This window comes from Paramisgurnus dabryanus, chromosome 13 (assembly GCF_030506205.2).
Source record: "Paramisgurnus dabryanus chromosome 13, PD_genome_1.1, whole genome shotgun sequence".
Classification (NCBI taxonomy): Eukaryota; Metazoa; Chordata; class Actinopteri; order Cypriniformes; family Cobitidae; genus Paramisgurnus; species Paramisgurnus dabryanus.
The window spans coordinates 23,799,782-23,815,401 of NC_133349.1; the positions used below are offsets into that span (position 1 = coordinate 23,799,782).

Below are 15,620 nucleotides of genomic sequence, written 5' to 3' on the forward strand. Positions count from 1 at the left end.
CAAGTTACATCCAATATTATCGTTGCACCCGCTTGCTTTATTTTAGCTGCGTCAGCAGCTCCACTCCATCCAGCTGGCTCGCTGACGCTCGGCAAATGTTCGTTGAAGAGACACTGATGTTTTAAGGATAAAACCGCTTCATGCAGTGTTTTTAACGATTTAATGACCTCGCCTGAATTGTCAGGCACTGATAATAACTTAAACGAGGGGTTGTTCTAGTTCACGTTAATGCTACATATTTGCCATGCTATACATAAATGCTTTAATATCATTAATATAATATCGATAACGCGGTCTGGCCGCCTTTCAGCGCTGTAACACCGGCAACGGTAAATGGCAGTGAGCCCAGCTTTTATTTTGAAAAGAGCTTATTGAGGGGGCGTGGCATTACTTTGAAGCAATACCCCTGATTGGCTGACTACACGCGTGGATCGTAGTGACAAACTCTGCGGAAAGATAGTGCCAAAAAGATCTGTAGACTTGTGCAGAAGGATTCGTGAATGCCCTGTGATTTGCAAACACAGATTCAACACTTGCATGCTGAACTTTGCACAGAATGTGTAAGAATGTCTTTTTACAATGGTTGGAAAATACAAGTTAGACTGTGTTTGTTTGCAAATTGTGAGGAGGGCATTTGTAGATTTTTTTTAATGGAAAACAGCGAAACAGTTGGGCCAAAATTCTGAAAACAAATGCAACACAATCTACAAACAAATAATGACCCTCATGCGCAGACAAATCACTTTGCATTCATTTAAATTCTGTTTGTCAAGTACAAGTCGATGATTTCTATTTGTGAATCATAAAGAGTTGGTTTGCGGATTTTAAATCTATTTGTAAATCGCATTTTATATTTGTATGTCATGAAGAGTCTGTTCGTGGATTTTTATATATTTGTAGATCTCGTTTTACATTTGCGGATCATGAGGAGTTTGTTTGCAGATTTGGAACCTATTTGCAGATTTGTTTCGTGTTTACAAATTGTAGTCTCTTCATTTTCAACGATTATGGCATTATTTTGTCACCAAAGCGAAACAATAGTGTCAGAATTCTGAAAACAAATGTGACACAATCTACAAATAGAAAATGATATTCATCTGCAAAGAAGTCACTTTACATTCATTCAAATTCTGGTTTTCAAGTACAAGTCACTGATTTCTTTTTGTAAATCATGTTTTATATTTGTGGATCACAAAGACGATTCGTAGATCTTGTTTTACATTTGCGGATCACGAGGACTGTGTTTGTAGATTTTTAATCTATTTGTAGATTGCGTTTTGTGTTTACAAGTTGTAATATCTATTTGTGACTTTTAGTCTGTCCATTTTCAATAATATTGGCATCAAATTACCCCCATATGTATTTCATATAAATGTATTTTATAAAACTGTGGCACAGAACCACTGGTTTAGATGATATACATTTAAGTGGATATACTGCTTTCAGCTGCTAAGTGTTTCCACAGTTTCTTAAACTATGTCCTCCTGTGAAATAAATATACAAATATATCCTTTAGTATTATTTCCTAAAAGTGAAAATAAGAGCAAGAGAGAAGAGAGAGAGATTTACAGGAATAGATTTTGCTTTGTTGTGGAAGAAAATAAAGGGGTGGTTCATGTGAGGGGCAGAATTTGTTATCTAATGAACCTTGCAGGTTGTTTGTGTATCCCACATTGTGACCCATGCTGCTACTTTTGATAGCAAAAGAAAAGAGAGGCTGACTGTAATCCACTACGAAATTTACAGTGTGGTTTTTTAATACTCCAATACCTGACTTGTTGAAATCTGGTGAAGAAAACTCAATTCTAGCAAGTGTCCCATATTATTTTCAAAGCTCAACATGGAATCAAAATTTAGGTTTTTAGGTTTTTAGTATGAATATGTCAGCCTTAATGGTATCTGTTAAATAGTGTAAAATTCACATTTTAAATGTATAAGCATTAAAAACATACAGTCAACCTTATGACATCAGTCTGCACTTCAGCTTCTCATTAGATTCCATTACATTACATTTATTCATTTGGCAAATGCTTTCATCCAAAGTCACTTCAATTATCATTCATCCACAGTGCATTCAGTACTTCAAAAACATCATTAACTGTGCTCCCTTGGACCAAACTCATGCTTATTCTTTGCATTGCTAACACAATGCTCTACCAATTGAGCTACACATTGTAGTATTCCTGCTATTTCAAGGCACTTTAGTGGGTCTTTAAGGAATCAGATGTCATGGGAGATAGAACTATTACTGCTTCACATAGTTTTAACAGCAGACATGCACAATCAAAACAACATTTATGGCCATATCATGTTTTTTATTTATTTAAAGGATTAGTCCATTTTCTTAAAAAAAATCCAGATAATTTACTCACCACCATGTCATCCAAAATGTTGATGTCTTTCTTTGTCCAGTCAAGAAGAAATAATAGTTTTTGAGGAAAACATTACAGGATTTTTCTTATTTTAATGTATCTTAATGGACCCCAACACTTAACAGTTTACAATTACTGTTTCAAAGGACTCTAAATGATCCCAAAGCGAAACGATTGTCATTTTTGGCAAGAAAAATAAAATAAATGCACTTTTAATCCAAAACTTCTCGTCTTCCTCTGGTGCGGTGTGACATGCCAGTGAGACCACACATAATACTTCATCACGTCAGGAGGTCACGGATGACGTATGCAAAACTACGCCCCAGTTTACAAGTGTGGAGAAAGAGGACTGTTGTATGTCGAATGTTACTAATTAATGTCTTTGTGTCAGTTTATTGTTTAAAATGGTCTGCAAATGTGTGTTTCATATATGTAACATGTGACCTTTCCACGTCATTCCACAATTACGTGAGGCCCGCTTGCGCGTCACAGGACTGGAGGAAGACGAGAAGTTGTGGATTAAAAGTGGATATTTTTTATTTTTCTTGGCAAAAATTACAATCGTTTTGCTAGATAAGACCCTTATGCCTTGTTGAAATCGTTAAGAGTCCTTTGAAACTGCAATTTTAAACTGCATTAAAATTGTTAAGTGTTGGAGTCCATTTAAGTCCATTAAGATGAGAAAAATCCTGGAATGTTTTCCTCAAAAACCATACTTTCTTCTCGACTAAACAAAGAAAGACATCAAAATTTTGGATGACATGGTGGTGAGTAAATTATCTAGATTATTTTTTTGTTTTTTGTTTTTAAGAAAATTGACTAATCCTTTAATTCATTCATTAAGTAATTTTTAGTTAATTTAGCAGGCAACATGGAAAACATGTATTGTACACATGTGGCTCAGACTAAAATGGGAATAGGCACAGGTGTTGCGACTTCAAACAAACCTAGAGACAAAGCAAAACAGCATTTGCATTTTGTTTTCCAATCCTTTGACGGGGAAGATCTCACAGGCTGCTTTTTTGAACAAGGTCTATATAAAACCACCCATGTTTTATCCCCCTCATATTTGATAAGCTGAGTGCAGAAGATCTTCGGATGGACAGCTATAGTATATTATGTCCAGGGATTCATGCTATGTCTAACTATCCTAGCATTTCCTTCAACACCACTCTCAGGACACTGTGTCAAGCTGACCAAGCTCTTATGCTTTCAAATAATTCTGCTATTTGATATCCTGTGGTGGGCGAGTGCTGTTTATTACCTGTACAGATAAAAGCCTGACATCATGTTGAGGTCTCCTGATTGAACCCTGCTCTCTTATCATCTATAAACAGGTTCAGAGACTGTGAAAAAAGAAGCAAATGGAGACCCATAACTGCTGAGATACTAGTGCTCCCTTCCTTTATTATCCTCCTCTTCCTCTCCTTACCGAAAACCAGAGATGAGCTCAGAGGAGAAAAGCTCCATCATGTCCCAGAAGATCTCATCTCCTTCTCACAGCAACAGCAGTTCTTCATCCAAACAAGACAGCAGACAGGTGAGTGTGTTTGTCTGTGACTTATAATGTGCAGATGCACTACAAAGCAATGTTTTTTTGAAAGCCTTCTGCATTTATGACTCTGTGAATGGCTAAAGTCTCATAATCTAATAATGAGGAGCATCAAAGTTTAATTTAACTTACTGAGTTCAATCTTTGACATCGGTACTCTCTCAATATTAAAGGGGCCATGTCACAAGACTTTTTGAAGATGTCAAATAAATCTTTATTGTCCCCAGAGCAGATATGTGAAATTTCAGCATATAAATAATTTATTATAGCATGTTAATATTGCCACTTTGTAAGTGTGTGCAAAAATGTGCCATTTTGGGTGTATCCTTTAAAATGCAAATGAGCGGTTTGTTGCAATTGAAACTCAATTGTGCTGTGAGTTATTTTCTCTCTCTCTTTCTCTCTGCACTAAATGGCATTTCTGTGGTTGGATAGTGCAGTTTAAGGGGTGGTATTATTATAATAAGAGCTCCTTATGACATCATAAGGAGAGCCAAATTTCAACAACCTATTTTTCCACATGGTTGCAGAGAATAGTTTACAGAAACTAAGTTACTGGGTTGATCTTTTTCACATTTTCTAGGTTGATAGAAGCGCCGGGAGCCCAATCATAGCACTTAAACATGGAAAAAGGCAGATTTCACGCCATGGCCCCTTTAAAGACACCAAGGTCATATGTTCGCAGAATGTTCTTTACATTGTATAGGATAATTTTATGTAAAAATAAACTGTAAATCACAAAAAATTACTTTTTAGTTTGATTTTCACTGACTGAGTCACAGTTTTGTTTACACTTGTTTTTCATTTATATGGACAACATCCAGTTTTATTTTAATACCAAGTGTTAACGGGCCTTTCATTTAAGAATGGACTCGAGCCATATCTAAGGAGCCAAATATCATAGAGACATGGGTGTGGGCCTGTGAGCAACAATCATTGTGGTTACAGGTTTTGCAATTGCCAGCACTACTTGCTTTTATTTCAGAAATGTAAACATTTAGCTTATTAGCACACAAAGTACTCAAAAAGGGGCTTTTATCAAATACTAATGGGTAAAGAAGACGTACACATACAGTAAACTGTTTTTCATGTTTGATGTGCAATGCAAGTGAAGGCAACAGGGTGAATAAAATGTGATAAAAGCTTTGGATATCATATCGTCTACCAAATGCCTTTAAAACTTAAATTAAACGATCTGTAATATATGCATATAAATTGACATGTTAATATAAACGATCAACTACTTAGATACTATAAATTTAATAAACATTTTTTTTTAACTTTGTTTTACTTCTTTTGATGCATCTCATGCTCTAGAGTAATGTTTTTAACAAAATGTCTCTATATTTCAATACATTTTGGTAATGTTCTTAATGCAGATTAAACATTATGCAACATAACAGATAAAATCAGTTGACTCTACAAAATTTTTTTGCACAGGAAACTGAAATATCTTCAATCTTTATCTTCCTCACCCGCTTTACTGTCTGACACATAGTTTTAATCTTTTTCCTCTTAGTCACATGACTGTGGGAAACCGAGAATCACAGACTGCCACATTTACTGCCATTCATAAAACACTTCCTATAGCGCTTATGTGAATTAATAAGTGGGAAACTACTATAATCATTGTTTCTCACATCTTACATGAAGACGTGGCCTATTGCTATGTTATGTTGTGTGGTTCTTTAAAATTTTAATCTTTAATAAACATCTATATGTAACCTGTGTGTATATGCACACCAGCATGTGTGAGTATTCACATGCTCTGAGCATACGGAGGGTGGATGGGCGTCCTTTCCCTTAGCTGAACAGGTTGACCTGATTATGGGACTCTAATCTCATCATTTGGTGGCGTTATAAAGCTCTAAGATGTGATTCACTATCGGATGGCAGCATGGAATTATAATTGTGTTTAGACTACTAACGTAGTGTTTAGACTACTGAAGAAAGGACGATTAAAATGACACCTACTGTAGTGATATGTTGCCCACTTCATATTGTGAACAAAAAGGACTATTTAATAAGGAGATGTGGGTCTGGGAGGTTTTTTACTGGCCCTCTACGATGTATTGTCACCACAGAGGACACTAATTGACTATTTGGTGAGTCGTCTTGAAGAACAGATTTTGTGTTAAAAATATAATGGAACTCACTGCAGGGGTCTCAGCTTTTAAACTTGACACGCTATTTTAAAATGCAGCACTCATGCCACAGGAGGCTCAAATAAACGGCTTGATACTGTCTGCATGATAGCAGGTGTATGGCGGCAATGCTTTAACTCTTTCACCGCCAGCGTTTTTAAAAAAAGTTGCCAGCCAGCGCCAGCGTTTTTCATGATTTTCACCAAAGTTTAATGCCTTCCAGAAAATGTTCTTCTTTAAATATATAAACATACAATATACCAAATGAAAGAACAGACCCTCTGCTTTCAAACCAAAAAAAAACCGTTTCATCCTACCTTTAGTGGTTCTTTTGTAATCAGCTTTTGAATATGGGTAGGTTTCTGCAAAAACACCACATTTTGAGCAAAAAGCAGAGATAATTCCATTTTTGTGACGGACTTTTCATAGAGATCCCATCCAGAGCGATCTTTAAAACAGACACGGACATGCAGCTGCTTGCCCTATGGCAATACTTCCGGGTCTAAAAAGTTGCGGAAGGGCGCCACCTGGTGGATAATAGCGGTATTGCGGAAAGACGTCATTGGCGGGGAAGCGTTTTCTCTTAATTGACGAGATATCTCGTCAATGGCGGTGAAAGAGTTAAACTGAGTTTTCTTCAAAAAAACTTAAAGGCGGAGTCCACGATGTTTGAAAAACGGTTTGGAAAAGGAGACGGGCCGACTACCAAAACACACTTATAGCCAATCAAATCAAATCAAATGCCGGGTTGCGTATTTGTGGGGCGGGTCTATCAACAGAAGGTCCAGATTCTATTGGAGTAGGGGCGTGTTTGTTTAGGTGATTTCAAATATCAACATTGGCTTTCAAACATCATGGACTCCGCCTTTAATTTCTTCTCGACTGAACAAAAAAAGACATCAACATTTTGGATGAAATGGTGGTGAGTAAATTATCAGTTTTTTTTTTTTTTTAAGAAAGTGGAGTAAGCCTTTAAATACCTTTGAAGCATCTTAGTGGCAACCTGCCGGCCACGAGAGTCGAACTGACAACTCTCAGGTTAAAAGCACAACTCTTTAACCATTAGGCTGCAAAGATCATTGTGATAGTATCAATGTAAAAAAAAAATGGTCCAATAAAACTGCACAAGCGATTTCCGAAGCATGAAAGATTTATTAATAAACGTCTAAAGGGTTCCTTGAAATTTGATTTGCATTCAGACCATCCTTCTGTTACAAATCACATTGTTTATAAATTACTTATCTGTGCACTTCATATTTTTTTATTCATATGCCCGCATAATTAAAAACATTAACATCCTCCCTTACATGAAAACATCCTATCTTAACTTTCTGTCAAGAGGAAAGGCACATGAACGGGGCTATTGGAGACTTGTTTTGGTATATAGATCCTGCCCTACATTTATTTCTCTATTTTTTAGAAGCCATTTTACTCGGATATACGTCACAATACAGAAGTCAATTGATACATCCGTTTCATGGTGACTTTAATTTTATATTGTTTGTACAAGATATTGCGCAGTTTGAAATTAACAAACTATAAGCAGAAGTGGCTATTTTAGTGGTTGGTAATCACCCAGGCTGTTTTGATGTCATATTTCAGTATCATTGTGAAGGTTGTGTTTGCTTTGAGCAGTTGTGTAAGATGGGCTGGATTTATTAATCTCACTCACTGTCACTGATTCATGTTTGGCTTTGTCATTGGCTGTAAGTAAAGTCTGTATGAAAATTGTCCTTGATTCAATCATTTGCTGAGAGTGTGCTGAAGCAAGTCTTGCCTTAAGGAAAACACATGGTTTGAAGAGAATAGAGGCAAACATTCCTTTTATTTCAGTTACATTTATGCATCTGACAGACTCTTTATGAATGTAGACAGCACAAAAATGAGACGCATATCTTTTTTTTAGGACAGTCCAGTATTTTTTACCGTGACGATCCTTTTATCTGTGTAATGTTTATAATACAACAATGCTTGATGTATGTCTGTACAGGACAGCTGGGAGATCGTGGAGGGCTTGCGCGGTGGTCTGTCTATTGTGCAGGAGCCAGAGAGTCTAGCGGACTACATGCTGAAGAAAAGAAAATGGCCTATGAAAGGTTGGCACAAGGTACTGTATGTGTGTTCATCTGGAAAACAGTTATCCATCAAGCACTTGACTGTGCTTCTAAAATGCTCATCCTTGTTTCTGTCCATTTGGTCTATATTGTACATGTATTTTTATTTTTACAGTCCACATTTCATTTAAAGTGTTGAGAAGACGTCTAGTCATGGGATTATTTATGATATGCAGAAGTGTGTGTCATAGGAGCACATCACAGGCGTGTTGACCTGCCTGACACATTGCGTCACAGAGACTCTGTGCATAGACTCTGGGGCTTCAACTAATTGAAGCGCGTGATGAATGATCTTCCTCTGCAGTGACAATACATCTCTCTGTTGAATTAACACACATGGACACTTGAGCAGACACAAACACATCTTCAGACACAACCTCTGTCCGGCTGTGATTTAACTACTGTCAAACTATAGCTTGTCAAGCAACTGCTCATATCATAAAGGGATAGTTCACAAAAAATAGAAAATTACCCCATAATTTACTCACCTTAATGCCATCTGTGTATATGACTATGTCAGCCAAACACACTTAGTGTGATGTTAAATAATATCCTAGCGTGTAATGGCATTCAAAAATTATGGCATGCAAGCTCCACGTTGATATGTAAGATGATTATTATTTCTTGTGACAACGTTTTGTCTCGACGCTTATGAAGACTAGCCATAAGAGTCGCAAGAACCAATGGTCATCTTACATATTGATGTGAAGACAGTATGTTGCCATTTTTTACGTATTTTATTTCCATTTTTATTTTTTAAATAAAGTTAATTTAGCTAAGTTTGAGAGGAGCATGGTCATGTAATCCAACCAATCAGCACAAAAATATCTCTATATATAGCCAACCCTCACCTCTGTCCCATGACAGTTTTTGCGGCATCCCTAATGACTCACCCTCATGTCGTTCCAAACTCGTAAGACCTCCAATCATCTTCAATACACAGTTTAAGATGTTTTATATTTAGTCTAAGAGCCTGTTGACCCTTCATTGAAAATCCACGTACGGTATACTGTCCAATACTTTGATGATGTTTTTATCACCTTTCTGGACATGGACAGTGTCCATGCATCGAAAATACATTTTGGTCCAAAAATAACAAAAATTACAACTTTATTCAGCATTGTCTTCTCTTCTGCGTCAGATGACGTAGACACGGCTGACGTGTTATCTGGTGCGCCCCAGCACCCCGGCTTCGTTTACAGTCTGAGGGAGACACACGCTATAAGTTTGAAAAAAAAACTTTGCAAACATATCATCCGCGTCATCCGGAAGAGAAGACAATGCTGAATAAAGGCATAATTTTTTTTATTTTTGGACTAAAATTTATTTTCGATGCTTCAACACATTCTAACTGACCCACTGATGTCACATGGACTACTTTGATGACGTTTTTATTACCTTTCTGGACATGGACAGTATACCCTACGTAGATTTTCAATGAAGGGTCGAACAAGCTTTCAGACTAAATATAAAACATTGTAAACTGTGTTCCGAAGATGAATGGCGGTCTTACGAGTTTGGAACGACATGAGAGTGAGTCATTAATGACATTATTTTCATTTTTTGGTGAAGTATCCCTTTAATAGCATCGCTGGTTATTTCCTAAATTCCCAACACGCAAACGTGTTTACAGGTATATGTCCACTGTCCCTAAATGTCCACTATAAAAAAAATACAGTAGATAGAAAGTGCATAGTGATACACAGCCTTTCACGCATCAAGTGTTCTAGCTTCCCTTGAGTGGGCATTCATCATTTAAAAAGTAAATCTGAGCCCAAGTTTCTCCTTTATCTTCTCCTTTTTGTTTTTCTGTCCTTACAGAGGTTCTTCTACTTAGAAAAGGGCATTCTGAAGTACTCGAAATCCCCAACAGATGTAAGTCTAAAAGTTTATAACACACACACAGTCACTCACTCAGTCCATTTAAGCACTCAGGACTTTTAGAGGTCAGCGCTTCATAATGTAAGTTCTGACCATCACTCCTCTCTCATTAGATGTTTCCTCCTGGCACAGTAAAAGCCTGCAGCTATGAGAATGTTAGACCAATGCAGTTTCCCCAGGGTTTGAAAGCATTATGTCAGTCCTTCCAGAAAAACAAGGAGTTTTTTGTGATTGTTGTGGGAAAAAATCCTTGATCTTGAGGCACGATTTCTTAAAAAATTTGATGGAATATGCGGGATATTAATGCAAAAATGCGTGAACTTGCAAAAATTGTGGGAACTTGCAAAACTGTTTTCAGCTTTTGCAGCTTTTCATTGATGTTCACGTCACATAATCACGTCACTTCATTACGTTCCAATGGCAACAGGGGACATGGCTGCGCTTGTGTGAGGTAAATGCAAAATCTTTCATCTAAGATATATGTGACTTTTTGCTACAAAAATGCAGGGATTATGAAATCATGCAAGCCCCGCATATTTTGCGCACGGAAATCTATTTTATGCAAGAAAAAATCCATATAATTCCCTGTGTAGTGTAGCAAAATATCATAAAATTCTAGACTTTTTAAGCACACATGCTAATCACATGCTAAACTGTTCGTAAATTCGCTTCTGTATGCGAATGTTGATTCATACCAAAATGTTTTTTCTGCATATTTATGTTTGACAAATGAAAACGCCTCTGGTTACATATGTAACTGTTGTTCCGTGAGAACGGAACGAGATGCTGCGTCTCCCTTGCCATACTTCCTGCGTCCCTGTAACGCCGTCTTTGGCAATATTTCAGATAGCGATATACTTCCTGACTCCCACATCACCCTGTCTTTGTCGTTAAGCCTCACCATTGGTTGAATTTGATATACACATTCAGACGCACTTACCCCTGGAGGCCCCCCAATGTGTCACTGCAGTGACGCAGCGCGAGTTCCCTCGAAAGGGAACTGTAACAATGTATTTAAAAAGGAAACACGATGTAACCTTGCTCTCACTTGAAATGTGTCCACACATTTAGTCCTTGAATTTGAGGGTATTGGACCTGGAAAGTCCTTGAAAGGTCCTTGAATTTGAAAAATAAAAATTATTTTCCTGAATCTTTCACTAATAAACATACATTTGTATAAAGCATCCATATTTGTCCATGCTCATGTTGATTAAGATGAAGAGATAAAAATGTGCAATTAAGTTGCGATTAATCACGAGTGACAATCACGCGATTAATCTAGATTAAATATTTTATTCGATTGACTAATTTAGTCATACAAAAATTCCGCTCTCTACTTGAAACAGTTTTTTTTTCACATATGTTGGTGCGCACCGTGGTGCGGCGTTGGAGCGCACCAAAATACATTGTATCATTTTTCAGTTAGTGTGGTCCGTGTTCACATATATTTTTTTTGTTGCTGTACTCGAAATGCCACACCATACACTGTGTGACAACGGTCAGCGCTGTCATTGGTCTCTGACAGCTCTTACCGTCTCATGACCACCCCCACGTTTCCACGACAACCAGCCTGACAGGGAGAGCGCAGCTATCAAGATGTGGAGATAAACGATGCACGTCTTTGCGAAGTTTCTTTGCTTTAACGCGAAATTGCATAGCTGTTAAAGTTTTTCTCACGGAGCCGTTTGCTAAAAAGCCCGTAATGTCAGTATTTGTCTGTGGAGGACAGCTATGCATTTATAAAATCATCATGTAAAGGAGACTGCGAATCTCTGCCACGGACCAGGATTGGGTTGTTTGTTGTTAACCCACAATATACCACCCGGCTAATGTCACGACGGAAGCCCAGTGGCTCAAACATGTGGAGAACTTCCTGTATTTGGTTCGGCCCGAGGTCCAGCAGTGTTCACACCACAGGTGGGTCGCCCCAGAGTTCGGACCTGTTTAGAGCGGTCTTTGAGCGGCCGTTTAGTGCGCACCCGAGTGCGGCTGTTGTGTTCACACCGACCCAAACGAACCGTACTCGGAGCGACACGTCATTTGGGCCGACCTAAACAGTGTATATGTGAAAACACCCTAAATCAAGGACTTGCATGCAGTTATAAGAATGGACTATTGGAAAACCCATCTGTTTACAAAATTAGCCAAAGGCATTTCAAAGCCTTAAAAAAAAAGCTTTAGCTGATTCAGGATTCATTTCATCTGGATTCATTTCAAGTGTAACCAAGAGGAACATAATCTCAGAACGTATTTGCTCAGTAGTAATTTGAGTGCATTGCAACAAGGTAACATCTGTTGTATTGATATGAGCTAACACTGACATTTATAGATCAAACTGTCTGCCTGTGCTGTCTGCAGATCGAGAAGGGCAAGCTCCACGGCTGCATCGATGTGGGTCTGTCCGTCATGGCCATTAAGAAGAAAGCCAAGTGCATCGATCTGGATGCTGAAGAAAACATTTATCACCTGAAGGTATCACAACAGTTGCTGTAGAGTATTAGAGAATCATAACTTTCTGCGGTCAACAGAAAAGCATTAGTGGAGATTGCTGCATAACTTACTGTACTTTTACTGAAGCCTAACAGGATGTGTCATGATGATCTATAGATATATATGGCATTTTGTGGCTGCTGTATATAAATAAGAGGTTTCTAGTTTAGTTCATGCATTTGCGGCAATGTACATGTAAAGAGCGCTATAGAAATAACATAGTTAAAATGAATTAAAACTGGTATCTGATGTATTTAATACTGTAAATTGACTTTTTATTTACCTTTGATCATATCATATTATATTTCATTTTTATTTCTGTGATGTTTGAGTTCGTGAATAAGAGGTAGATCTCTCAAATACAAAGTTATGAGTTTGTGTTTAAAGACTGATTACGTGTCCTTCATCCCAAGGCGTTTTTAACTTTGGACTACATATTTGTTTGCAGATTAAATCCCAGGAGCTGTTTGATAAATGGGTCTCGAAGCTCCGTCACCACAGACTGTACAGGCAGAATGAGATCGCCATGTTTCCTCACGAGAAACCTCTCTTTCACTCCCATTACCCCCACACCTCATCCCCCACCACACCTGACAGTCAGTCCTTCAGAAAGGTATTGCCATGGGTATCTAAAAGGGTTAAGGGGAGACAAAGGTCAATGCAATTGCTTTACTGAAAAAACATTAAGGTGATGTTAAAGCAATATTCTGGGTTAAGCTTTATTGACAGAATGTCATTCCAATAAACTCTACCGCTAGGAATGAGTGACTGCTAGGAATGAGGTTTATTTAATATAAGATCACAGATTTCAGTCTGACCTTAATAATGTGCTACATTCAGCACAGATTGTGTCACAATAAGGGCAACACAAACTATTGGCACTGAACGATTGCAGTTTACGGACTGTTGGTGAAACTTAAGGACAGTCCATCCTTTAAAAAAGTACACTTTTGCATCTAAACTATTTCTTATTAGTACCTTAGAGGTGCATATTGGTACCAAATGTATACATATTGTACATATTAGGACCTTTTTAAGGCGTACTGCCCCAGTGACAACTTTGGACCATTTTATAACAAAATTTTACAATGACAATTCAGTCTACAGATTATGCCAGAGTTGTACATTTACATGACTGTGCATGTGACAGATACAATCTTGAATCTTAAAGGTGGGGTGCATGATTTTTGAAAAGCACTTTGGAAAAGGGAGTCGGGCTGACTACCAAATCACATGTTTAGCCAATAAGCAGGAGTGTCTACTAATCAACATCGTTGCTTGGATTTGCGTATGTGTGGGGCGGGTCTATCAAACGAAGGTCCAGATTCTATTGGTGTAGGGGTGTGTTTGTTTAGGAGGTGATTTCAAATGTCAACATTGGCTTTCAGAGATCATGCACCCCGCCTTTTAATCTTCACACACACAAAGGAAGTTTTGATATAGAAGTCCAGCTTAAAAACTATGGTGAAAACGGAAAAATACTGTTTTTGCCACAATAACAACTTTACTAACATGTTAACATTTTAAGGGGATGTGTTTCTGAAAGTCTTCTCTCTTTCCATTCTTTCTCTTCAACTCATTCTCTTTATATTTAGCGGGCATCTCTTGTGAGACAGTCTTCCTTTCCAACGCCTGTATCTTTTACAAGTCAGGCTAAAGTGAGCGCTTGGCTCCAGTCTTCAGAAGACATGGACAGGTGCACCAAAGGTACAGACATACACGCTGTTATGAATCCATCTCACGCTGAAGATGCTGATGCAGATTTTTACAGCACACTCTTCATGACTGTCTCTCTCTCTTCTCTCTCTCAGAGCTCTCTGTATGTGAAGCCCAGCTGCTGGAGCTCAATCATTTGTTACGAAGCATGGAGGTGTTGCACCGCACCTATTCTGCTCCAGCCATCAACGCTCTGCAGGTTACATGGCACCCATAAACTAAATTATATACACTACGCTAAAATTTGCTGGGTTATTTTCAAGCCAGCGTTGGGTCAAAAAGGGACTTGCTCAGCCCGTTGAGTTGTAATTTAAAGGGCTGTCAATAGATTAAATATTTAATCTAGATTAATCGCATAGTTAACTCGCGATTAATTGCAAATGAATCTCACATTTTTATTTGTTGTAAATTTACCTAAATGTAACACTTTTCAAGTTTTTAATGCTCTAATCAACATGGATTTGGACAACTATATATGCTATATGCAAATGTATGTTTACAACAGCCTGTTTACATCTTCAACAAAACTATCAGCCATAGTTTTATATATAATTTTTCCCTTTAGAAGACTTTGTTCTTTCTCCATTTCTCCATTTGTGACCTGTGCTGGCAAATTGAGTTGGGATGAGCAAATTTTCAAAAATTAGTTATTTATATTTAACATTCTCTATTAAAAAACTTCAAAACAATGCATGATTTGTTGGAATCTGACAAAGCATGACAGAACTACACCTGCTTACGCAAAGAAAAACAATATACATATATGTTACATATGTGTTTTTCTTTTATTGTTTAATTTTGACATTGAGACAGACCACTTTAAGATACTGTAGGCTAATGCAAGGGTTTAATATAATGTTACAAAACAGATACTTTTCCTCAACAGTTAACCAAACATTCACTTCAGATATAACAGATTGTAGGTCATACCTGCGTGAATTCTTGTCAAAACAGATATTTTTAAAACTGTTATTTTGTGTATATATGTTGGTTCGCACCTTTGCGTGTTTGTGTGCATGCGCTTAGACGTCAGCGTCAGGAAAATCGCTTTTGAGTCTTGTCACTTTTAATAACTCTTTTAACATCAATCAGGTCCTGAACTTTATCTCTCTTAATAATTATTTTAACATCAAGCAAGTCCTACAGTCTATGTTCTATAATTTATGTATGCTTTAAAAACAAAACAAAGTACAAGCAAGTGAATGAAGACACATCTTTGCTTTAGATTATGGGATTTGGGACACTACACCTCTCAGGAAACGTACAGATAAAGATCATTTTAGATGTTTAATGACCATTTAGAGCATTGGATTTGCTAGACGAGGGCTTAATGTTCTTATTTTTATGAAAA

At 37.5% G+C, this 15,620-nt stretch overlaps 1 protein-coding gene across 2 annotated transcripts in view; it reads left to right on the forward strand.

The window, feature by feature from the left end:
- Positions 1-15,620, forward strand: part of osbpl3b (oxysterol binding protein-like 3b) — an 84,557-nt gene that overhangs the window by 37,605 nt on the left and 31,332 nt on the right. For both annotated transcript variants that reach the window (XM_065261349.2, XM_065261351.2), the window contains exons 2-8: positions 3,710-3,912; positions 8,059-8,175; positions 10,004-10,057; positions 12,422-12,535; positions 13,002-13,166; positions 14,149-14,260; positions 14,365-14,468. In XM_065261349.2, coding sequence (XP_065117421.1) covers positions 3,817-3,912; positions 8,059-8,175; positions 10,004-10,057; positions 12,422-12,535; positions 13,002-13,166; positions 14,149-14,260; positions 14,365-14,468 — 762 coding nt within the window. In that variant the 5' untranslated portion in view covers positions 3,710-3,816. The remainder of the gene's footprint in view (positions 1-3,709; positions 3,913-8,058; positions 8,176-10,003; positions 10,058-12,421; positions 12,536-13,001; positions 13,167-14,148; positions 14,261-14,364; positions 14,469-15,620) is intronic.